The sequence below is a fragment of the Rutidosis leptorrhynchoides genome, chromosome 10 (assembly GCF_046630445.1).
Source record: "Rutidosis leptorrhynchoides isolate AG116_Rl617_1_P2 chromosome 10, CSIRO_AGI_Rlap_v1, whole genome shotgun sequence".
NCBI lineage: Eukaryota > Viridiplantae > Streptophyta > Magnoliopsida > Asterales > Asteraceae > Rutidosis > Rutidosis leptorrhynchoides.
In genome coordinates, this window is record NC_092342.1 from 21,197,631 (window position 1) to 21,225,154 (window position 27,524).

The following is a 27,524-nucleotide window of genomic DNA, read 5'->3' on the forward strand; positions in this document are numbered from 1 at the left end:
ATTCTACGTTGAGTTATACCATGGCATATCTCTTTATACTTGGTAACTGCTAATTACGTGAGGAGCGTAAACGCGAATCCTGTTGATAGATCTATCGGGCTGACATCCCCAACCGGGCTGGACGACCAGCATTTAACGGTTGCACAGTACTTCGTTTCGTTACTACACTTTGGTACGGTGTAGGGTTTATTTAAGAGTATGCTGCTGTGGCTTTTAGTTAAGTATGGTTACCAAGTGCTCAACGTCTTTTCATACACGAGGAGTGTATTATGTATAAACTTTAAATCTTGTGGTCCATGGATTGTTATAACGCTGCTAGCATCAAACCTATATATCTCACCAACTTTATGTTGACATTTTAAAGCATGTTATTCTCAGGTACGAATTAAGTCTTCCGCTGTGCATTAGCTCATATTAAGGATACTAGTTGGGACCATTTAAGCCATGATACAAGAACGTTGCATTCGAGTCATTGAAGATCATTAAAGACTATTATTAAGTAAACGACAGATTAGGTCATTTGGATATTGTGAAATATTAGACGAACATATCAATTTTTGATGTAATGATAGATTGCCTTTTAAATGCAACGTTTGTAAAATGTATCATATAGAGGTCAAGTACCTCGCGATGTTATCAACTGTTGTAACTCATTTGTAATCAATATGGACATCGTCCGGATGATTAGTTTCGGATTCTTACATCTCTGGTTCTGATTTACACAAGTGGAAATCCCGCTTCCCAACACTTTTAAACGAAAACCCTTTTACTACAAGTCAACATAAGTAAAACTAAGAGATTTCCATCATCAAAACAAGTTTTACATCACCGAGCCCACAAACGCCCATTTTACAAGTTTCGTTCAAAATACAAGTTTCGACCTTAAGAGTTTAAATTTCAAACGACACCTAGAGCACGGTGTTTGGGGTTAAACTTCCCAATCTCGGTCAAACTTCAAAAGCTAATCACCCAAAAGCATCCCCTATCAAAACAAGCGAGACACCACTAATCCAATTGAATACATTTGCCTTTATCCAAGCCCGAGCCTAAAAAGATAAACAACGAGAGGGTAAGCTAAATCTTAGTGAGTGCAATAGTTATACATATACATATATAACCTACTTACTTGCATTACTTACACAATACCGCACATAAGCTAGCAATTCGACAATCATACTAAACATTATGCATATACCAATATCCGCAATTCACAACGAGCTAGCAATACCAATAGCATATAGTTCACAATTAAATATACTAATACAAAATTCATACAACCATGGTTAACCATTCGTACTAGGGAACGGTGTGCGTAAAAGACCGTCAGAGTTCATAACATCCATTAGTGTTACTTAAACACAGCGTAATCACTAATTCCCCGGGTGATGTCTTGAACAACGCAACTAACTCACCCCCATGAAAATGTGGCGTCTTGAACACCGCGACGATTCCACATGTCAATCAAAACAATGAGTGGTGCCTTGAACACTGCGGCATCCACTCCCATGACAATGTGGTGTCTTAAACACCGCGACAATACCACATGTCAATCAAACAATGAGTAGTGTCTTGAACACCGCGACAATACTACTCGTTGCTTAGAATGTGGTGTATTGAACACCGCGACAATGCCATATTCATACTACACAAATAAATACATTATATACGTACACGCATAATTATTCCACTCACCTTACGCCTTTGGTGAATTGATAAACCAAGCTCGCAACTTCAAGGTAACGTACCTATTACATTATGCACATATATTAATCATTCATTCAAGTTGGTCCACCAACTTATTCGCCATTCTAGTGCCATTCGGCCCATAGTGCAAACGTGACCCATTTGCACCATTCATTCTAACACTAGGTCAGGATTATGTCAAACCCTTACCAATACTTCAATTATGGTCTTAATACACCTTTTAACACAAGGTTATCACATTCTCACACCCATTAACCCACTTAGGTCATCAAAGACTCATTTGACCCACTTCAAGGTTAACACGCTCATTTGGGTAACAAACAAACCCAAATACACCCATTCACTTTAAACACTAAATGTGCTAGTGATTTACTAACATTTAAGACCCATAAACATAACTTAACATTTCAAAACCCTAGGTTAGTCGTCTTTGAGTCCTCATGACCCAAACTTACCCAAAAACCCCCAAATCACTAACAAATGGGTTTTATGCTCATCTATAACCCAAAACCCTAACCCTTTAAACAATTAAAACAAGGAAATCAAGGTTAAGACTTACCACTACAATCAAAATGTAGCTAGTGAGGAGATGAACAACTTTAATACTCGAGCTGTAACCTGAAACAAGCTTTTTCCTCTTCGATTTGAGCTTTCTCACACAAGAATCACTCTCTCTCTCTAGAATTCAAGTGGAAGAGGTGTGGTGGTTGTAGATGGAGTAAATGATGCTCCAAAAACTGATCTAGGGCTTTAAATTCGGCCCCCCATGTGAAATTACCAAAATACCCATTTAAATATCTAAAAACAAGACAGCTAGCCCGCCAGACCATTTGGACGGCGTCCAAACAGTCTGGACGGCGTCCAGTCCTTCACACTGGGACGGCATCCCATAATCTGGACGGCGTCCCAACCTTCTGTGAAAACAGGATCTTACATTAATTTGGATAATGCACGCCAACTACTAAGGTTGTGTCGACTAGACGTGTCCCCTATTTCCCTTGCCTTAGATCAGTTTCTATTTTGCACCTCGATATGCACCCCATCATCGCAAATGACGTCGAACTCGGTATCTTCATCACTATCCAAAAGGGAATCACCAGAATACTCGTTGTTATAAGGTTGGGCATCAGGTTCTTTTTGAGTAGAATTAATTTTATCAAATATGGGCTTGGTGGTGAAGAGTCCAGGCCCAGTCTCATGGACTTGTGTTGAGTGCAGGTCACCGTTTTCCTCTAGGCTTGTTTGAACAAGGCCCACTTTAGGCCCAATAGGATCCCATGTCCTTTTTTCAATAACTGGATCTTGGGCTACTGGCCTATTAGACCCTAAGCCCACTACATTACTGGAACCATCATCATTGATGTTGCATTTACTAGTGTTATTAATTTCAGTTTTTTCGGTCTCTGCATTTTTATCCTTCCCAGAATTAAAGTCATCCACTTTTTGATTCTTTCCCAGGCTTTGATTGTCTTTTGCATCATTGGCCTTGGGAGAGTAAGAGTCGCCGTCACCCTCATTATTGTTGTTTGTTACCTCGTGAATTCCCAAGAACCTAGACCCTTCATCTTCTGCAATATTCTTCGGGTGTACGTTTTCGGCCAAATTAACATCTGCCGGAATAGACTCTTCATCCTCCTCATCAGCCGAGTAATCGGTTTTTTCTTCCTCATCCGGACTGGCATCATCATCCTCACCCCATTCACTGATATCAGAGTCTTCTAGATCAATTTCTATGATATCTTCTAGTTCTTCAATGGCTTTGACATAGAAAAGACTCGTACCTGCCTTCAATTTAATCGTTTCATTTACAAGGCTGGGCCCCCATACCTTCACAAGAACTCGTCCAGCTACTAAACTTTGATTACCTGCTAGGATACAATTACTTGTTTCGTATATTTTTCCCCACCATTGAGCAATTTTACGAAAAGTATTCTCGTTCCAATACCTCACCGGAACTCCCATTATGTTAATCTAGGTAAGTCGACCTAAAGGACTAGCTAAACTGTCACCCAAACGGATGTTGCTAAGTAGATTCCTGATGAAATGGTTTTGTTGGTTAAGGATTTCTTTTGCTATCCCATCATGCTAGAAAATAATCATCATCTCCAACCCTCTAAGATACTTCAGATTGTAATTACATAAGATTTCTAATCCTCGGTGGATGAACAGGTCTAACCTTTCTAATCCTCCCTATCTCGTTAATTTAATTTTTTTTATGAAGATACTTTCCTTTAACATACGTGGGTTCGGGTCGGGAAAAAACAGTAAGATATGCGATTGTAGAAAACTTTTTTTTTCGTGAAAAACCCTCAGTTGTGGCAATTCAGGAGTCTAAGTGTGATACAGTGGACAGGAATTGGGTAAATTTAATTTGGGGTTCAAATGATTTCGATTTTATTCAAAAGGAGAAGGTCGGGAAGTCGGGTGGGATGTTGATAATCTGGGACACCAACGAGTTTGAGGCTGAACAGTCCATTATTGATAACTTTTTTCATGGCAATAAAGGGTAAATGGAAAGGGAGGGGGTCTGAGTCCATCTTAGTCAATGTTTATGGGCCTCATTCCGATTCTAATAAGCAAAAATTGTGGCCGAGTCTATTAAATCTTGTAGGTGCTTACGATACCGAATGGGTGCTTTGCGGGGATTTCAACGAAGTAAGGGATATAAGCGAGAGAAAAAATTGCGAATTTATTGATAGAAGATCTATTTGGTTTAATGATTTCATCAACGCATCAAAGCTTATCGAGGTTCCAATGGGCGGGAAAAGATTCACGAGAATTTGTGATAATGGCATCAAATTCAATAAACTGGATAGGTTCTAGGTTTCGGAGAAATTTAGAGAAATGTAGGGTGATCTATCGGTGTTAGCTTTGGATCGTAAAATCTCGGATCACTGTCCCATTATTTTACGAGATATTGCTGTTGACTTTGGACCGAAGCCATCTAAAGTGTTTGACGAGTGGTTATTGTTGGAAGGAACAGACAGGTTAATCAAAGAATGCTGGGAATAGAACTTCAACGGAAACCGGTTAGATTGTAAGTTTCGCAACAAATTGAAACGTGTTAGGCTTGCGTTAAAAGATCTGAGTCAGAAAAGCCTTGGAAATATTGATAAGGAAATTGAGGATCTGTCGAAAAAAGCTGCTGAATGGGAAAATTTGGCGGAAAATAGGCAGCTAGATGACTGTGAAAGGATCGAATGGCTCGACATCCGTCGAAAATGGTTAGAAAAAGATAAGATTCGATCCAACATGGTGAAACAAAAATCAAGGGTCAAATGGTTTGTAGATGGCGACGAGAACACCAAGTTTTTTCATTCTTCTCTACGTCGCCGTTACTCCAAAAGAAATATTAGGGGTCTAACCATCAATGGAGTATGGAACGAGGATCCAATCGATATTAAGCAAGCGGTTTTCACGCACTTTGAGTCACGGTTTAAAAAGCAGAATGGAAGTCGACTAGTAATGGCTGCAGGTTGTGATCCGCTACTGAATAGATGTCTTACCCATGATTAGGCTGCTGCACTTGAATTGTAATTCTCTGAAAACGAGATAATCGATGCCTTAAAAGATTGCGGTTCTACGAAGTCGCCGGGGCCTGACGGATTCAAATTTAATTTTTTCAAGACTCAATGGGATCTGATAAAAGAGGACCTGATTGCGGCTCTGGAATGGTTTTGGGTCAAAGGTGAGATCTCGAACGGATGCAATGCTTCCTTTATTACTCTAATCCCAAAAAAAGATGGACCCAATTAGTTTGAATGATTATCGTCCGATAAGCCTTATAGGCTGTTATTACAAAATTCTCGCAAAGGTTTTATCTAACAGATTAAGGAAATTAATCCCAGCACTTATCGATGAGGTGCAAAGTGCGTTCATCAAAGGAAGGTATATTCTTGACGGTGCTCTAATCGCTAACGAGGCTATTGAATTTCTTAAGAAAAATAAAAGGAAAAGCCTCGTTTTTAAAGTTGACTTCGAGAAGGCCTTCGATAGCCTTAATTGGGATTTTTTTTAGAGATCATGAAAAGGATGGGGTTCAGTGATAAGTGGAGGAATTGGATTCTAGCATGCCTCAAATCGGCATCCGTCTCGGTACTGGTGAATGGATCTCCCACACACGAGTTTAAGCTCGAGAGAGGCATCCGTCAAGGTGACCCTTTATCACCTTTTTTATTTATCATTGCGGCATAGGGACTAAACCTACTCACTAAAAATGCAATGGCTGGGGGTTTATTTAAAGGAGTTGAAATTGGTTCGGATAAAGTGTCGCTCTCCCACCTTCAATATGCGGACGATACGATTTTTCTAGGAGAATGGAATAGGCACAACTTTTGCAACATAATGAAAATACTGAATTTTTTCGAGAAGGTTTCAGGGCTTAAAATCAATTATCAAAAGAGCCTTATATTTGGGTTGGGTGTGGCTTTGGATGAAGTTGAACGGATGGCTTCCCGAGTTGGCTGCAAAATTGGTGAGTTCCCATTTACGTACTTAGGGCTCCCGATTGGTCGTAACATGAACCGAGTTGAAAACTGGAAGCCCGTGATTGACAAATTTAATTCTAAATTAGCGGAATGGAAGGCTAAAACGATCTCGTTTGGTGGTAGATTGCCTCTCGTTAAATCGGTCTTAAATAGCTTGCCGTTATACTATTTCTCTCTTTTCGTGACCCTTTGAGTGTTATAAAAAATTAGAGAGTATTAGGCGAAACTTCTTTTGGGCGGGTCGGGTGAGCGTTCTAATAAGAATTGGGTCAAATGGGAGGACTCACTTTTGACTTATAGCGAAGGTGGTCTCAACATTGGCTCGCTTCGGGGGAAAAATCTTGCTCTTTTGGGAAAATGGCTTTGGCGGGTTAAAATGGAACCTAATTCACTTTGGGTTTCTATTGTTAAAAGCATTCATAGTTCTAACCGGTTGCACACTCCTTTAGGCTCTTGTGGGCCAACGGGAAAAGGCAGTGTGTGGCTTAATATTTTGCGTGCAGGTTTTTCTATCGACAAAACGGGGCTGCAATTCGATACTTCTTTCATTAAACAAATAGGCGATGGAAGTACAACATGTTTCTGGTCAGACCCATGGCATCCTGAGGGAATTTTAAAAGATAAATTCAGGCGATTGTTCCATTTAGAGGCGGATCAGAGTGTAAGTGTTCGGGACAGAATTACTTGGCTCGAAGACTGCATCACAACATCGTGGAGTTGGTTCTGTGACCCGGTTGGAAGAGCCCGAGATGATCTTGTTATTTTAACTAACTTGCTGAATTCTTTTGTTAAACAGGATAGAGGCTCAGATGCTTGGTATTGGAGACTTGCAACTAATGGCATTTTTACTACCAAAAAACTTTCATCTCTTATAGACGAGCAGAGTATTGGGAGCTATGGCACGGACTTGAAACTCTAACGAACAACTTGGTTCCTGGAAAAATTGAAATATTTATTTGGCGATTTCTTAGAAGGCGAATTCCGACTCGTATTGAGCTAGATAAGCGAGGTATCGATTTGGATTCCGTGATATGTCCTATTTGTGATGATGATGTAGAGTCCATTGATCACTCGTTAATCATTTGTCGGCAATCCTTGGACGTGTGGGAAAGGGTATACAAGTGGTGGGGACTAGGTCCGGTCCATAACTTAAGCATTAATGAAGCATTTCGGGGTAAGAGTTCTCAAGCAATGTCTCCGTTTGGAAGTAAATTATGGCAAGCATTGGAATGGTCGTTGTGACGACCCGAAAATTTCTGACCAAATTTAAACTCAATCTTTATATGTTTCTGATACGATAAGCAAAATCTGTAATGTTGAGTCTCAAAAACTTTGAAACAGTTTACATGAATGCATTTTCCCTTTTACCATTCCCGACGATTCACGAACAATTACTTGTAAATAGATATGTATATATTTAAATATATATATAAATAATAATTTGAAATATATTATAATTAACTATGTAAAATAAAACAATATATAATAATTATTATTTAAAAACATATCTATATATATAAATGAGGTATATTGAATATATAAATATAGTTCTGAATTTATTTAGTAAATGATGGAAGCACTCGTTTATCATTCGATTGTTATTTAAATAAGTTAAGTTCAAACTTAGGTGATTTTAAAATAAACGGTGATCCGAAAATGAGTAATATAAATTTTAGGCTTATTAAAAATGTATTTAGGAACTATTTGTTAAATTTTAAAACTTTTTATATTTTTACTTGGGGTTGGGAGTGAATAATCAATGTAATTTTTATTTAATAGTTAATGATTGAATTTTATACCATAATGACCAAAATAATTAAATATATTTAATATAAAAATTTGGGATTTTTTCGAAGACTTTTATTCGCCACTGAGTAACAACGGGGTACGAAATAATAGTCCCTGAAAACTGTCGGAAGTGTCAGACAATTTAAACTCAAATGATTCATTTGATTACTGTGCATTCTATGATCCAACTTTCATTATTATATTAATTATTATTATTATTATTATTATTATTATTATTATTATTATTATTATATTATTATTATTATTATTATTATTATTATTATTATTATTATTATTATTATTATTATTGTTATTATTATTATTATTATTATTATTATTATTATTATTATTACTACTTATTAAAATTACTTTATAGTTATAGATATATGTATACTTGTTACATGATGATCACCACACTCACACTCCCTCTATCACCTTCAGCCGCCACCAAGATCACCACCGAGGATCACTCTCAACCGTCATCATCCTCTTCAACCGTGAGCAACCAAACACGCCACCACCCACTCACCACCATTAACCGGTGATAATTATTTAGTTTCATTTTTGCAACTCATCACCAACCTTGATCAATAACCCATCACCTTATTTCCTTTCATCAACCATCGGCTACTTCACCTAAACAACCATCGTGATGCAACTTTTATTTGATTCTGTTTAAATCAAAAACAAACTACAACCACTATTCTTTTCTGTTTTACCTTGATTAGAGACACAATTCAAACAAGCATGATGCTACTCTTTTCTCCTGCCGTTCCTATTGTTTGACGAACCACCACCTTCATTCTTGTAAACCACCACAACCACCATCTCTTCTCTCTCTCTCCTAAACTTCATCGTGATCCCAGACCATAGCTATTTTCAGTTTCAGTTTTGCAAACCACCATCATGATCGTAAGTTGCTACAGTTGCTACGACTTCTACATCCTGCTTGTGCAAAAACAGTCGCAAATCACCAACCTGCTGTTGACCTTACTTCCTGTCCGAAATCAACTCAACCAGACCACCACCTGTTGCAAACTCGTTATTCCTGTTTATTACTGCTGCTGGTGTTCGAACCCAAGGATGACGAAGAAGGAAGTGTGTAACAGTAAGCATAATGAAGAACAATTACGCGCAAGGTATATGCAACAGTGATGAACGAGAAGCATAATGATGAATGATGTCGATGATGATTAACGAATGAATATCACGATGGTGGGGATGATAATTCATTAATAACGATGATGATGTGTTTACAGACGACCCCACTCCTACTAATATCTCATTCAATTGAAAATAACATATGTTAATGGGCCGTAAAAGATCTAGACTTTTATGTTGGGCCATTTAATCCATTAGGTATTATGTTAACAGATCATGATCTATTTATTTTTCTGATTTAATGATTGGGCCGAGAATTGGATTATATAATTATAAAGTGGGGTTTAAATCAGATAAACAAGCACAGCTGATTGGTTAGAGTGGTGTTTGGGTATTCGAGGGGTCACGGGTTCGAGCCTTTGATAATGCTACAAACGAACATATATTTCATAGCATTATTCCTCAAGAAAGACAAGCTTTTAGTTGCAATTGTTCTATTTACAAGTAATATTCGTTTAAATAATAAAAGGTGAAGACAAAAGACAGATTCGACGAATTGAAGACGCAAACGACCAAAAAGCTCAAAAGTACAAAATACAATCAAAGAGGTTCCAATTATTGATAAGAAACGTCTCGAAATTACAACAGTACAAGATTCAAAACGCAAAGTACAAGATATTAAATTGTACGCAAGGACGTTCGAAAATACGGAATCGGGACCAGAGTCAACTCTCAACGCTCGACGCAACGGACTAAAAATTACAAGTCAACTATGCACATAAATATAATATAATATTTAAATAATTCTTATAATTATTTATATATTATATAATATATTATAAACCGTCGGCAAATTAAAAGACAAAATGGTGTGAGCTGGTTTTACGAACTCCGCGAGTTGCGGAGTTTGAAGAAGAAAAGGGCCGCGAGTCGCAGAGCCCCAAAGTTTGAAAATTCCTATAAAAGCCAGCGCAATTCGACCTAAAATATATCCATAATCTATCTCTCTCTCAATATATACGTAAATATATATATATAATTTATATTTTAATTTTAATTTTAATTTTAAATCCTAATAATAAGGGTATGTTAGCAAATGTTGTAAGGGTGTAAGTCGAAATTCTGTCCGTGTAACGCTACGCTATTTTTAATCATTGTAAGTTATGTTTATATTATTTTCATTAATGTCTCGTAGCTAAGTTATTATTATGCTTATTTAAATCGAAGTAATCATGATGTTGGGCTAATTACTAAAATTGGGTAATTAGGCTTTGTACCATAATTGGGGTTTGGATAAAAAAACGACACTTGTGAAAATTAGACTATGGGCTATTAATGGGTTTTATATTAACTAAACAATACCTTGTTAATTTAATATACAAACTTATAATTCGACGTATTTATATATAACCACATACGCTTGACTGGGTACGGTGGGCGGGATATCTATAAATACCAATAATTATTCATTTTACCGGACACGGAACTGGATTAATAGTTAATAGACTTGTTGAAACAGGGGTGAATTACATTCAAGGGTAATTGGTGTAATTGTTAACAAAGTAGTAAAACCTTGGTTTACACGTAGTCGATAACCTGGTGTATTCATTACACAAAGTATTAAAACCTTGTTACAATTCGAATCCCCAATTAGTTGGAATATTTGACTTCGGGAATAAGAATAATTTGACGAAGGCTTTCGCTCTTTATATTTATGACTGATGGACTATTATGGACAAATCCGTATGGACATATTAAATAATCGAGGACAAAGAACAATTAACCCATGGGCATAAAACTAAAATCAAGACGTCAAACATCATGATTACGGAAGTTTAAATAAGCATAATTCTTTTATTTCATATTTAATTTCATTTATTTTATATTTAATTGCACTTCTAATTATCGTACTTTTATTTATTGTTATTATATTTAATTGCACTTTTAATTATCGTACTTTTTAATTATCGCAATTTTATTTTATCGCACTTTTATTTATCGCAATTTCCTTATCGTTATTTACTTTACGCTTTAAATTAAGTCTTGTATTTATTTTTAATATTTTACATTAGGTTTTAACTGCGACTAAAGTTTTAAAATCGACAAACCGGTCATTAAACGGTAAAAACCCCCCTTTATAATAATAATATTACTTATATATATATTTGTATTTTTATAAAATAAAACTAATATAGCGTTAAGCTTTGTCTAAAAGATTACCTGTGGAACGAACCGGACTTACTAAAAACTACACTACTGTACGATTAGGTACACTGCCTATAAGTATTGTAGCAAGGTTTAACTATATCCATTCTATAAATAAATAAATATCTTGTGTAAAATTGTATCGTATTTAATAGTATTTTCTTGTAAAATTTAATAGTATTTTATACCCCTTAGCGAAAACATCAAGTATTTTTGGCGCCGCTGCCGGGGAACTTAAAATCTAGCTTAAAAGCCGGAAGCGCAATGCTAATATAAAAAAAAAAATTATTTTCAGTTTACTTTTATAAAAAAATACTCTTTTATAAAAATACGTTTTAAATATTCGAAAATATAAAAAGAAAAAGAAAAATATAAATATTTTTAAGAGTTTGTTAAATATTTAAGTTTTATAAAGTTTGTTTATTTTTATTTTATAAAAATATAAGTTTTATTTAAATATTTTGTTTTTATTTAAAACATAAAAATTAAAAAAAAAACGAAAAAAATATACATATAAATCTAGTTTTAAGATTTTTATGTATTTCTATTTTTATTTTAGTTTTTAAAAAAACATAAGATTTTATTTAATTGATATAAATATTTTATATAAATACTAAAAACAGAAAAATAAAAAATATATATATATAAATAAAAAGCTGACCTGTCGAAATTTGAACCTGGTGCACGTGAACCTGTAACCTCCGAGACTCGCGGAGATATTGAACCGAGCCAACCGCGACTCGCGGAGCCGCCCTGACAGGCCAGACCAGAACCCTAATCTCGCATTTAATACGGAGTAATTAATTAATTATTATTATTTAAACCCTAATTAGGGTATTATTAGTATAATATTTAGTTTTAATTTTCTTATTTTATTTAGTTTTAATTAGTTTAATTAATATAAAATTAAAAGTTTTATAAAATAAATAATATAAAAATAATATTTTTATAAAAATTGAACTTTTTACAACTTTTAGTATATTTTTATATTTTGTCCCTTTTTATTTGTTTTTAGCGTAATTTTTGTATTTTTCGCTCATAATTAGTTTTAAATATAGTTTTTGCCATAGTTATTTTTATTTTTAGATTTTTAGGCTTTGCCGTAAAATCCCTTAAGTGCTTTCTCTTTAGACTAAGATCTAAGTGCTTTAGAATTTTGCGACGCCTTTTTTAAGTTTTAGTACCTTTTTAAGTTATTGCCATTTGGGATATAGTTTTCCTTGTAAGTTTTAAATATTTTTAGACGTAACTTTTAATTTTTAAGTTTTTAGTTCCTTTTTAAGTTTCAACGCGCTACTTTCTTATTTTTATTTTTCGACGCCCTTTTACCTATGTATCAATTATCACTCCAATTAGTAATCTCAATTTGCAATTTTAATTTTAAGTTAGTGATAGTAATAAGGTTGGGTTAGTAGAGTGTTTTTAAGTTCTATAGTCACTCTTTTTCTTTCTTATTTTTCGACGTCTTTTATTTTTCAACCCTTTTCTTTTTCGACCTTTTTCGACGCGCTCTTTTTCTTTCTTATTTCTCGCCATTCTAGTTTTAGGACATAGATTTTTATTCTACTTCTTATCTAAATTTCTTAAAATTACGAAAATTTATTTTAAGTGGTTAAATTGATAGACATAAAAATTTTCTGATTCGTAGTAATAGTTGGATTTGTACGTGGACTGGGTTATTGGAGCCAAACAGTACTCAATTATATTGAGACCAAACGAATCCTGCCCCTCTGCTACATCTTTTGGCTATTCGAAACGTGGGCAAAATCAGAAAAGTCTATTAATTGGATAACTTATATAATTTTTCTTTCCTTTTAAAAACTAATAGGATATTCAGTGAATGCACTGAGCAAGACGTTCACCACCTTTTGTACGTTCACCACCTGTAACTCGATCAAGACATATAGCAAATATTGTCGCCGTTGATTTTCCTTTAGAATCGTCATCCAGTCAACCAAGAACTCCAATTCAAATTTCCGATAATCCATTTTTTGAACCCGACCTCACAATTGAGAATCCGGAGAATATTCAGGGACAATTCATAGATCCTGAACCATTAATTTTTCCTCCGGAACCACCAATCATTCAAACAGAGATTATTGAGGAACGAACCATTAAATCAGAATCCTCTAGTGATTCAGATTCAACAAATTCAATTATGGAGAATCTGGAACCTTTAAGTATGGAAGACCGAATGCGAGCTAAACGTACTGGCCAAGGTCACGCAATTACTCATCCTGACATTAATGCGCCAGATTATGAAATCAAAGGACAAATTCTACATATGGTGACTAATCAATGCCAATTTAGTGGTGCGCCGAAGGAAGATCCAAATGAACATCTTCGTACCTTTAATAGGATCTGCACACTATTTAAAATAAAAGAAGTGGAGGATGAACAGATATATCTCATGTTATTTCCCTGGACTTTATAGGGAGAAGCCAAAGATTGGTTGGAATCGTTACCTGAAGGGGCGATTGACACATGGGATGTTTTAGTTGAAAAATTTCTTAAACAATTCTTTCCGGCATCTAAAGCCGTAAGACTTCAAGGAGAAATTGTTACGTTCACCCAAAAACCAAATGAAACTCTATATGAGGCATGGACCAGATTTGGAAAGTTATTGAGAGGATGTCCGCAACATGGTTTAGACACCTGTCAAATAATACAAATATTCTACCAAAGATGCGACATCACTACAAGAAAAGACATTGATATAGCAGCTGGTGGTTCTATTATGAAGAAAACTGAAACTGATGCTTATAAAATTATTGATAACACTGCTTCCCACTCACATGAGTGGCACCAAGAAAAAGATATCGTTAGATCATCTTCAGTAAAGATAGATGCTGTCGAGAGACGTATGGAAAAGATGACTAAAGATATCCACTCAATACGAATTAGTTGTGAGCAGTGTGGAGGACCACATTTGACAAAAGATTGTCTCAGTATTGAACTAACAATGGAACAAAGAGAGAATGTTTCATAGCTAAACCAAAGGCCTGGAAATAATTATCAGAATAATTATCAACCGCCAAGACCAATTTACAATCAAAACCAGAATTATAATCGAAATGTTCCATACAACAACCAACAAGGTCCTAGCAATCAACAAGTATCCAATAATACTTACAACCAGCAAAGACCTAATTTTCAAAACAAACCACCACAAACCGATGATAAAAAGCCAAATTTAGAAGATATGATGACGAAGCTAGTTGAAACTCAAACGCAGTTTTTTACATCTCAGAAACAAACCAATGAACAAAATGCTCAAGCATTTAGAAATCAACAAGCTTCTATTCAAAATCTGGAACAAGAAGTAAGTAACCTAGCAAGGTTAATAGGTGAAAGAAAACCGGGAAGTCTACCTAGTGATACAAATGCTAACCCCCGGAATGAAACAGCTAAAGCCATTACCACAAGAAGTGGTATTACACTTAAACCACCTGAAATACCTGAAATTTCTGATGAAGCTATTCCTACTCCACAAGAACCACAACCTGAACAATATAAGGAAAAAGAACCGGTAGTTGAAAAGGTTAATGAAGATAACATAGTTAAGGCTAAACCTTATGTTAAACCATACCAACCACCACTTCCTTACCCAAGTAAAATGAAAAAAGAGAGACTTGAAGCCGAGCAATCCAAATTCTTGGATATGTTTAAACAAATAAATGTCAATCTTCCTTTCATTGATGTAATTTCAGGAATGCCTAGATATGCTAAATTTTTGAAAGATCTAATCACAAATAGAAAGAAAATGAAAGAACTCTCGGCCGTTACTATGAATGCTAATTGTTCAGTAGTGTTGTTGAATAAGATACCAGAAAAACTATCTGATCCAGGAAGTTTCACAATTCCATGTTTTTTGAATAGTCTTAGTTCAATAGAAGCATTGGCAGACTTAGGTGCTAGTATAAATTTAATGCCGTATTCACTATACACTAAACTAGACCTTGGAGAATTGAAACCAACAAGAATAAGCATACAACTAGCCGATAGATCAATAAAATATCCTAGAGGGATAATGGAGAACATGCTAGTTAAAGTTGGTACTTTAGTATTTCCAGTAGATTTTGTTGTTCTGGACATGGAAGAAGATTCTCAAGTTCCTCTCATATTAGGAAGACCATTCTTAAACACGGCTAAAGCAATGATAGATGTGTTCTGTAAGAAATTGACCCTAAGTATAGAGGATGAGAGTGTTACCTTTTCAGTTGATAGAGCTATGCAACAACCACAATCTGCAGATGATACATGTTATTATATTCAAACTATAGATTCACATGCAGAATTGTTAGAAGAATTTCCAGAATTACAAGGAACAGGAGAATGTTCTTTAGGAGAAGGAACTGAACCAATTGATGAAACTGAAATGTTAGCTACACTTATAGCTAATGGATATGAACCAACAACAGAAGAAATTCAAATGCTAAAAGAAGAAGACAGATATCGATATAAATCATCGATAGAAGAACCTCCGACATTAGAGTTAAAGCCACTTCCAAACCATTTGGAATACGCTTATTTACATGGTGAATCTGAATTACCTGTAATAATATCGTCTTCTCTTACTGAAAATGAGAAATCTCAACTCATTTCTGTGTTAAAAGCTCATAAACCAGCCATTGCATGGAAGATTCATGATATTAAAGGAATAAGTCCTTCGTATTGCACACATAAAATCCTTATGGAAGAAGGTCATAAAACGTATGTGCAACGCAAACGAAGACTAAATCCTAATATGCAAGATGTAGTTAAGAAAGAAATTATTAAACTGCTAGATGCAGGTATAATTTATCCAATTTCTGATAGTTCATGGGTAAGCCCAGTTCAATGCGTGCCTAAGAAGGGTGGCATGACTGTCATTACAAATGAGAAAAATGAGCTTATTCCTACTAGGACTGTAACAGGATGGCGTGTGTTGTAGCGACCCCGACAAATCGTCAAATGACGGCGTCATCTACGTATGGTCCCATTACATGGTCGTAAGTCTTTATAACAAAGTTTGACCGAAAAGTATGTCGCATTCATTTCATAAATAAGGGTGTTTCAAAGTTTACAAAAGTAGTTTCTATAACAAGTACATAACAATGTTTAAAGTTTGTATGAAACACGTGCGAAACAATTAAAAGTAGTCAAAAAGACGCTCCACGTATGCAAGTATACTCGACATCCAATGCAAGTATCAAAAAGTATGAGCGGAAGCATGTATCACCTAAGTTCAAGGACCTGAGAAAAACATAGAGAATCTGTCAACGAAAACGTTGGTGAAATCATAGGTTTGAATAAGTAAGTGAGTAAAAGTAAGTTGAACCACAAGATTTGCAACATCGATAAAGTCATAGTACATTCTAAAAGTTAATATTCACGAGCACTCAATTATCAAAGCTTAACATTCCGTCCGTTGAACCCCGTAATAATAGTGTTAGAACATACACTGTTTCCCGAAAATATATTTCACCCGTAGACGGTAGCGAACCGTCCGAAGTGAGGGTTTGTCAAACCCATATGGCCATATAACATAAGTTCTCGCTTACACCATCTGATGTAACTAATGATAATCGAATTGAGGATTTGTGTTCAAACTCGTATGTAGAATGTTTGTTTTCCCTGTACTTGTGTTCACGTAGTTTAAAAGAACGTTTATGTTTTCTCATCCCAAAAGTAAGTTCAAAAAGAGTAAAAGTGGGACTATGATCTCACCTTGTATGCACGAACCAAAAAGTACTTCGACAAGTAACGTGTGCAAAGAATAATGCTAGTCTTGACCTAAACAATTAGGTTGTATCAATAACGATAGTCACGAAGGGTCAAAGATGTTCAATTAGTCCTATGGCTCAATACGACTCGATTAATATAGCATGTGAATCAAATCATCAAGTTTCATGCAAGACACAAGTATAAAAGCATGTTAGAAAGATTGCATAATTAATTGATTAAGTTTGACAAAAAGTCAAACTTTGGTCGGTCAAAGTCAACGAAAAAGTCAACACGTTCGGGTCGGGTCCCGAACTATTTTTCTGAGGTTTTTAATCATGTATGAGCATGTTAGAACAAGTTACATGTGAATCGGAGGTGCGTAGCATAGCAAACATTATTCGAAAATTGACAAAGTTGGACAGACCACATTGGCGCGCCGCGCGGGTATATGGCGCGCCGCGCCATTACCTGTGCAGAGAATTCTGGTCAGTTTTTCCAAGTGTGCACAAACCAAAACCTTTTCTAACACAACTCTTGACCCGCAAACACTTATAACGCCTATCATACATCGTTGGAAAGGTATTTTGATGAGTAAAACAACTAAACACATATCATCAATCAAACTTCCACTTGCAACAACCAAAAACCGCAATTAATGTTCCTCATTCAATGCATACAAGTCATAAATGCAATTTAATGATTTGGCAACCAAATTACATGAACGATATGCCGTTTCGAAGGTAATTAAGCATACAACACAACCTAACACTTACAATTAACATTATCAAGCATTTAATGCATCAAGATTCAATTTACTTCTATCAAACCCTAACCCAAAATCACAAATTCTACAATCATGATTATGAAACTAATCCATGTCAACCTACCTACCAATTTGAAGCTAGTGATGTTAAGAACACAATTAAAACATGAACTTTCATCATCAAACAACATATGAACACCTAAAACTCAAGATTATGCAAGTGTTCTTTCATAATGAACTAGTTACATCAAAATTGCAAGAACAAGCATACAAATCACATAATCATACTAGACTTGAGCCATAGACACTAATTAACAACTTTATAACTCAAAAATCTCAAGAACACATAAAATTAGTAATTTTAGAAAGTTACCCAAAATTGATGAAATCGGTATGGAATCGAAGAGGAGATCACGAGGAGTTCAAATATGTAATTTGTTTTGATTGAATCCTTCTTGAACGAATTTGGATGATGATTTCCTTTTGATGAAATTAGAGAAAAATATGGAAGTATTTTAGAAAAAGAGAAATGAATGGATAATGGTGGGGAGGTGGTTGACTTAGTCAAAAGCTAGTCACCACTTTGGTGTTTTGGCGGAACTAGTCCCTCGAGTTCGGTTGCGGGTGCGTTAAATTACCTAAACATGATAATTTAAAACGCGTATTAACGGGAGATGTTATAAACATATAACGGAGTTTTAAATAGTTTAACGGAAAAGTAAACGGAAAAAGGCGGGATGTTACATTACCTACTCCTTAAAAGAAATTTCGTCCCGAAATTTAAGCAGGCGTAGTAATCGTTGTTTCCTCCTCGGAATCCGACGATTCCGGAACCGGGAATAGATGAGGGTGTTTCTTTCGCATTTGATCTTCTCTTTCCCAAGTAAACTCGGGCCCCCTTTTGGTGTTCCAACGGACCTTAACAATCGGGATCCGGCTTTGTTTTAATTCCTTCTCGACGTAGTCCACAATTTCAACCGGTTCCTCCAAAAAATGGAGTTTGTCATTAATAGTAAGTTCCTCGAGAGGGACGACGATATCGGGCTCGGCAAGACATTTCTTCAAGTTAGATACATGAAATGTAGGGTGGACGGAGCTTAGTTGAGGCGGAAGATCCAAACGATACGCAACGGTTCCAACACGCTCTAAGATTTCGAAAGGACCAACGTACCGCGGATTTAGTTTCCCACGTTTCCCAAAACGGATGACACCTTTCCAAGGTGCGACTTTTAACATGACGCGGTCACCGACTTGAAATTCGAGGTCTTTGCGTCTTTTGTCGGTATAGCATTTTTGGCGACTTCGGGCCGTCCGAAGCCTATCTCGGATTTGAAGAATCTTCTCGGTGGTTTCGTGAATGAGTTCGGGCCCGGAAATTTGCACGTCACCCACTTCGGCCCAACAAAGAGGAGAGCGACATTTTCGACCATATAACGCTTCAAAAGGTGCGACCTTAATACTCGCGTGATAACTATTGTTATAAGAGAACTCGGCGAGAGGTAAGTTCTTGTCCCAAGCTTTTCCAAAATCAACAACGCAGGCTCGTAACATATCCTCTAAGGTTTGTATTGTACGTTCACTTTGCCCATCGGTTTGGGGATGATATGCGGTGCTCATGTCCAAACGCGTTCCCAACGCTTCTTGTAACGTACGCCAAAATCTAGAAACGAAACGACCATCTCGGTCGGAGATAATCGATAACAGTACTCCGTGTCGGGCTACAATCTCTTTAATGTAAAGTCGTGCAAGTTTCTCCATTTTGTCGGTTTCTTTCATGGCGAGAAAGTGCGCGGATTTGGTGAGGCGGTCAACAATGACCCAAATTGTATCATAACCGCCCGACGTTTTTGGTAGTTTGGTGATAAAATCCATCGTGATCCTTTCCCACTTCCATTGCGGAATCTCGGGTTGTTGAAGTAACCCGGACGGTCTTTGGTGTTCGGCTTTGACTTTAGCGCAAGTCAAACATTTGGGGACGTATCTAGCAACTTCCTTTTTGATGTTCGGCCACCAATATTGTTCTTTAAGGTCATGGTACATCTTATTGGCGCCGGGATGAATCGAGTATCGTGATTTGTGGGCTTCGTCTAGGATGAGGTTTCGTAAATCGCCATATCTAGGCACCCAAATTTTTCCGGCGTAATATCGAAGTCCGGTCTCCTTAACTTCGAATCGGGAGACGAGAATGTTTAAAAGTTCGCGTGCGATATTGTTGTCCTTAAGAGCTTCATCTTGGGCTACCCGAATTTGGCTATTAAGGTTGGTGTGGATGGTGATGTTTAATGCTCGGACGCGAAGAGGCACCGCTCTTTCCTTTCGACTTAAGGCATCGGCCACTACATTAGCCTTTCCGGGGTGGTAACGAAGTTCACAATTGTAATCGTTCAAGGTCTCAATCCACCTTCGTTGTCTCATGTTTAGTTGCTTTTGATCGAAGATATGTTGGAGACTTTTGTGATCGGTAAAGATAGTACTCTTGGTACCAAGAAGATGATGTCTCCATAGCTTAAGTGCAAAGATGACGGCACCGAGTTCAAGATCATGTGTCGTGTAGTTTCGTTCGTGAACCTTGAGTTGTCGAGAGGCATAAGCAATGACTTTCTTTCGTTGCATTAGTACACACCCATAACCGTTTTTCGAGGCATCACAATATACAACAAAATCATCATTGCCTTCGGGAAGTGACAAGATAGGAGCGGTGGTTAGTTTAGTTTTCAAGATTTGGAAAGCGGTTTCTTGTTCGGATGTCCAAACGAATTTTCGTTCCTTGTGAGTTAACGCGGTTAAAGGATGAGCGATTAGGGAGAAATCCTTGATGAATTTACGATAGTATCCGGCGAGACCCAAGAATTGACGAATTTGAGTAGGAGTAGTAGGAGTCTCCCATTTACTAATGGCTTCGATTTTTCGCGGGATCGACTTTAATTCCTTGATCACTTACAACGTGACCGAGGAATTGAACTTCCTTCAACCAAAATTCACACTTGGAGAACTTGGCATAGAGTTGTTCTTTTCTCAAGAGTTCAAGCACGAGTCGGAGATGTTCTTTATGTTCCTCTTCGCTTTTTGAATAGACCAAAATATCGTCGATGAACACGATAACGAATTTGTCGAGGTACGGTTTGCACACGCGGTTCATGAGATCCATGAACACCGCCGGTGCATTTGTGAGACCAAAAGGCATGACAAGGAATTCATAACTACCATAACGAGTCCGGAAAGCGGTTTTGGAGACATCTTCCCCCTTAACCCTTAGTTGATGATAACCCGAACGGAGATCGATTTTTGAATATACACGAGAACCTTGTAGTTGATCAAAGAGATCATCGATGTGAGGAAGGGGATATCGGTTCTTAACCGTCAATTTGTTTAGTTCACGATAATCAATGCACATTCGTAGGGATCCGTCTTTCTTCTTGACGAACAAAATCGGAGCGCCCCATGGTGAATGGCTAGGTTGAATGAAACCACGGTCAAGTAGCTCTTGGATTTGACTTTGCAATTCTTGTAATTCGGATGGAGCGAGTCTATACGGTGCACGCGCTACGGGTGCGGCTCCTGGAATAAGATCGATTTGAAATTCAACCGGTCGATGAGGTGGAAGACCCGGTAATTCGTCGGGAAATACATCGGAAAAGTCACTAACAATTGGCACATCTTCGATGCGCTTTTCATCGGCCTCGACTTTCTTAACGTGAGAAAGAATCGCGAAATAACCCTTGCGAAGTAGCTTTCGAACTTTAAGGCACGAAACGAGATTGAGTCCGGTGCAATTTTTGTCGCCATAGACAATCAATGGTTCACCATTCTCGATAGGAATTCGGATTGCGTGAAGATCGCAAAGAATGTGAGATTTATTTTTGACCATCCAATTCATACCGATTATTACATCAAAACTCCCTAATTCCATGGGTATCAAGTCAATTTCAAATTCCTTACCCAAAATGTTCAAAGTACACCCCCGGTAATATGTGTCGGCACTTAAGAGTTTTCCGTCGGCCACTTCGATGGAATAAGTAGTATCTAAAGGGTGTGGTGGAGTGCAAAGGGTAGGAGCCAAAGTCTTAGACACAAAACATTTATCGGCACCCGAATCGAATAAGTAAGTAACATAAGAGTTGTTGAGAAGAAACGTACCCGTGACTAGTTCATTGTCATCTCGGGCTTCCTCGGTGTTGATGTTAAAGGCTCGGCCTCGGTTGTTGGGGTTGGCTTTCTTTTTCGGGCATTCGTTCTTATAATGGCCCGTTTGGCCACATTCGTAACAAGTGACCGTTTTTGGAGGATTGGGCCCCTTTCGAGCAACGGGAGCGGCGCTTGTGCAATTGTTGGCCCTATGACCAACACCTTGGCAACGGTGACAAACTAGCTTGTTACATTCGCCGTGATGATGCTTGTGGCATTTGTTGCAAAAAGGTAAGTTTCCGACATAACCCTTCTTGCCGTCGTTGTTGAAAGGCTTTTTGGTGAAGGTGTTGTTGTAGTTGGTTGATGGAGTGGCTTCCCATTTCCTTTTGTTGCCACCCGACTTGTCCTCGGCCTTAGGAGCCGGCACTACGATTTCGTCAACCGTTTCGATTAATTGGCGGGCCATGTTCATAGCAGCTTGATGAGTAGCGGGTTTGGATGACATCACCCCTTGTTTGATGCTCTTTAGAAGACCGAGCATGTAGAGCTCAATCCTTTGAGATTCGGGGTTAACAAGATTAGGACACATCAAGGATAGTTCGGCGAAGCGTTGATTATAAGCTTTAAGATCGTTTCCGACCGCTTTCAAAGCTCTTAGTTCTTCCTCAAGCTTTCGGGTTTCTTCGCGCGGAAAATATTCAACAATCATCTTTTCCCTTAGATCGGCCCAAGAGAGGGCATGAGCTTCATCGGTACCCACCGATTGAACATAGGTGTTCCACCATGTTAGAGCAATTCCGGAGAAAGTGTGGGTGGAGTATTTGACCTTGTCTTGATCCCGACAACCGCTTATGCTAAAGACGGCCTCAGTTTGTTCAAACCAACGAGTAAGCACAACCGGTCCCCCGGTTCCATCATAATTGTGAGGTTTGCACCCCATGAAAGCTTTGTAGCAGCACCCTTTGCTAGAGTTACCGGCTCCTTGGTTATTGTTGTTGTGGTTGTTGTTATTGTTGTTGTTAGACGAGTGACCGGCCATGGCCGCATCCACGGCGGTGGCTATCATGCGTTGTAAGGCTTGTTCGGGCGTTTCATTGCGTCGTACACGGCGAGGAGGCATTGTTCCTTCAAAACAAAAGAATACCGTTGGTTAGTATTCTAAATAATACTAACCGTGATATGGAATAAAGATAGAGAGAAAATTATCCTTGACCCGCCTTAAATTCTTTATGTCATAATGTCGGAATGTTCATATGTGTCACCGTAATATAATCCCGGAAATTATATTACCCTACCTCATATGTGCATGCGACATTACTTCATATAGTCAAGGTGGTGTGCCAATTTAATTATACAACGCGAGATTAAGATAGAATAAGAGTAGATATGAGTAGAAGAGTTAGAGTATAAATGCACAATTTGTCAAGTAATTCCTATGTCAAGTCTATATGCCGGTTGTAGTCTAGACTCACCAATGTACCCTATGACTCGGGGTCGACACCAATGATCTCTAAATCCCTACAACCAAGGCTCTGATACCACTTGTAGCGACCCCGACAAATCGTCAAATGACGGCGTCATCTACGTATGGTCCCATTACATGGTCGTAAGTCTTTATAACAAAGTTTGACCGAAAAGTATGTCGCATTCATTTCATAAATAAGGGTGTTTCAAAGTTTACAAAAGTAGTTTCCATAACAAGTACATAACAATGTTTAAAGTTTGTATGAAACACGTGCGACACAATTAAAAGTAGTCAAAAAGACGCTCCACATATGCAAGTATACTCGACATCCAATGCAAGTATCAAAAAGTATGAGCGGAAGCATGTATCACCTAAGTTCAAGGACCTGAGAAAAACATAGAGAATCTGTCAACGAAAACGTTGGTGAAATCATAGGTTTGAATAAGTAAGTGAGTAAAAGTAAGTTGAACCACAAGATTTGCAACATCGATAAAGTCATAGTACATTCTAAAAGTTAATATTCACGAGCACTCAATTATCAAAGCTTAACATTCCGTCCGTTGAACCCCGTAATAATAGTGTTAGAACATACACTGTTTCCCGAAAATATATTTCACCCGTAGACGGTAGCGAACCGTCCGAAGTGAGGGTTTGTCAAACCCATATGGCCATATAACATAAGTTCTCGCTTACACCATCTGATGTAACTAATGATAATCGAATTGAGGATTTGTGTTCAAACTCGTATGTAGAATGTTTGTTTTCCCTGTACTTGTGTTCACGTAGTTTAAAAGAACGTTTATGTTTTCTCATCCCAAAAGTAAGTTCAAAAAGAGTAAAAGTGGGACTATGATCTCACCTTGTATGCACGAACCAAAAAGTACTTCGACAAGTAACGTGTGCAAAGAACAATGCTAGTCTTGACCTAAACAAATAGGTTGTATCAATAACGATAGTCACGAAGGGTCAAAGATGTTCAATTAGTCCTATGGCTCAATACGACTCGATTAATATAGCATGTGAATCAAATCATCAAGTTTCATGCAAGACACAAGTATAAAAGCATGTTATAAAGATTGCATAATTAATTGATTAAGTTTGACAAAAAGTCAAACTTTGGTCGGTCAAAGTCAACGAAAAAGTCAACACGTTCGGGTTGGGTCCCGAACTATTTTTCTGAGGTTTTTAATCATGTATGAGCATGTTAGAACAAGTTACATGTGAATCGGAGGTGCGTAGCATAGCAAACATTATTCAAAAATTGACAAAGTTGGACAGACCACATTGGCGCGCCGCGCGGGTATATGGCGCGCCGCGCCATTACCTGTGCAGAGAATTCTGGTCAGTTTTTCCAAGTGTGCACGAACCAAAACCTTTTCTAACACAACTCTTGACCCGCAAACACTTATAACGCCTATCATACATCGTTGGAAAGGTATTTTGACGAGTAAAACAACTAAACACATATCATCAATCAAACTTCCACTTGCAACAACCAAAAACCGCAATTAATGTTCCTCATTCAATGCATACAAGTCATAAATGCAATTTAATGATTTGGCAACCAAATTACATGAACGATATGCCGTTTCGAAGGTAATTAAGCATACAACACAACCTAACACTTACAATTAACATTATCAAAAATTTAATGCATCAAGATTCAATTTACTTCTATCAAACCCTAACCCAAAATCACAAATTCTACAATCATGATTATGAAACTAATCCATGTCAACCTACCTACCAATTTGAAGCTAGTGATGTTAAGAACACAATTAAAACATGAACTTTCATCATCAAACAACATATGAACACCTAAAACTCAAGATTATGCAAGTGTTCTTTCATAATGAACTAGTTACATCAAAATTGCAAGAACAAGCATACAAATCACATAATCATACTAGACTTGAGCCATAGACACTAATTAACAACTTTATAACTCAAAAATCTCAAGAACACATAAAATTAGTGATTTTAGAAAGTTACCCAAAATTGATGAAATCGGTATGGAATCGAAGAGGAGATCACGAGGAGTTCAAATATGTAATTTGTTTTGATTGAATCCTTCTTGAACGAATTTGGATGATGATTTCCTTTTGATGAAATTAGAGAAAAATATGGAAGTATTTTAGAAAAAGAGAAATGAATGGATAATGGTGGGGAGGTGGTTGACTTAGTCAAAAGCTAGTCACCACTTTGGTGTTTTGGCGGAACTAGTCCCTCGAGTTCGGTTGCGGGTGCGTTAAATTACCTAAACATGATAATTTAAAACGCGTATTAACGGGAGATGTTATAAACATATAACGGAGTTTTAAATAGTTTAACGGAAAAGTAAACGGAAAAAGGCGGGATGTTACATGTGTGTATTGATTATAGAAAATTAAATGACGCCACCAGAAAAGATCACTTTCCCTTACCTTTCATTGATCAAATGTTGGAAAGATTAGCCGGAAACAGTTACTATTGTTTTCTTGATGGTTTTTCCAGATATTTTCAAATTCCAATAGCACCCGAGGACCAAGATAAAACCACGTTCACGTGCTCTTATGGTACTTTTGCTTACAAACGCATGCCATTTGGACTTTGCAACGCCCCTGCAACCTTTCAAAGGTGCATGATGGAGATTTTTCACGACATGATAGAAGAATGCATGGAAGTTTTCATGGATGACTTTTCAGTCTTCGGTGATACTTTTGAATCATGTTTAGTTAATCTTGAATGAATGCTTATTAGATGCGAACAATCAAATCTAGTACTTAATTGGGAGAAATGCCATTTCATGGTTAAAGAAGGCATCGTTCTTGGACATAAAATTTCAAAGGAAGGAATTGAAGTGGATAGAGCTAAAGTAGATGTAATTGCTAAACTTCCACATCCCACCAATGTTAGAGGAGTTAGGAGTTTTCTAGGGCATGTCGGTTTTTACCGACGTTTCATAAAAGATTTTTCTAAAATTGCCACTCCTATGAATAAACTCCTAGAAAAAGATGCTCCATTCATCTTTTCAGATGAATGCATCAAATCTTTTAATATTCTTAAAGAGAAACTCACTAATGCGCCGATCATGATAACACCAAATTGGAATCTACCGTTTGAACTAATGTGCGATGCAAGTGATTTTGCAATGGGAGCCGTTTTAGGACAAAGGATTGAAAAACGATTTCAACCTATATATTATGCTAGTAAGACGTTACAAGGAGCACAAACGAATTACACAACTACTGAAAAAGAACTCCTTGCTATTGTCTTTGCTTTTGACAAATTTCGTTCATATCTCGTTTGAGCAAAAACGGTGGTCTATACCGACCATTCTGCTCTTAGATACCTATTTTCAAAACAAGATGCTAAACCAAGATTAATCCGTTGGATCTTAATCTTACAAGAGTTCGATATTGAAATCCGAGATAAAAGAGGAGTAGAAAATCTCGCCGCTGATCATCTTTCTCATCTTGAAAATCCCGAATTAGAAGTTCTAAATGAATCGGCCATACAAGACAACTTTCCTGATGAATATCTATTGAAGATAGATTATAATGAAATTCCATGGTTTGCAGACTATGCAAACTACTTAGTATGTGGATTCCTTGAAAAAGGATTGTCATACCAAAAACGGAAGAAATTCTTCAGTGATATAAAACACTATTTTTGGGAAGATCCACATCTATTTAAAAGTTGTCCAGATGGAATAATACGCCGATGTGTATTTGGAGATGAAGCTAGTAAAATTTTAAACCATTGTCACACAGGACCAACAGGAGGGCATTATGGGCCTCAACTCACAGCAAGAAAAGTTTATGATGCTGGATTCTATTGGCCTACAATTTACAAAGACGCACACCTTCTTTGCAAATCCTGTGATGCTTGTCAAAGGGCCGGAAAAATAAGTCAACGTGATGAAATGCCACAAAATGTCATTCAAGTATGTGAAGTATTTGACATTTGGGGTATTGACTTTATGGGTCCATTTCCAAAATCTCATAATAATCTATATATTCTCGTAGCCATTGATTATGTATCTAAATGGGCGGAAGCACAAGCTCTCCCAACTAACGATGCACGAGTTGTAGTCAACTTTTTAAAACGTCTTTTTGCAAGGTTTGGAACACCGAAAGCTTTAATAAGTGATCGGGGTACTCATTTCTGTAATAATCAACTTGAGAAAGTTCTCAAA

At 37.1% G+C, this 27,524-nt stretch overlaps 1 protein-coding gene across 1 annotated transcript; it reads left to right on the plus strand.

The window, feature by feature from the left end:
* Positions 1–4,197: 4,197 nt before the first annotated feature.
* Positions 4,198–5,220, plus strand: LOC139870082 (uncharacterized). The gene is made up of 3 exons (XM_071857933.1): positions 4,198–4,452; positions 4,555–4,691; positions 4,773–5,220. The coding sequence occupies exons 1-3, from the start codon at positions 4,198–4,200 to the stop codon at positions 5,218–5,220; spliced, it is 840 nt and encodes a 279-aa protein (XP_071714034.1).
* The last annotated feature ends 22,304 nt before the right edge of the window (positions 5,221–27,524 follow it).

Coding starts and splice junctions, on each gene's coding strand:
- LOC139870082 (XM_071857933.1), top strand. CDS start 4,198: ATGGCAATAAAGGGTAAATGGAAAGGGAGGGGGTCTGAGTCCATCTTA. Junction 4,453..4,554: donor ACGCATCAAAGCTTATCGAG/GTTCCAATGGGC, acceptor AGAGAAATGTAG/GGTGATCTATCGGTGTTAGC. Junction 4,692..4,772: donor TTGTTGGAAGGAACAGACAG/GTTAATCAAAGA, acceptor GAAACGTGTTAG/GCTTGCGTTAAAAGATCTGA.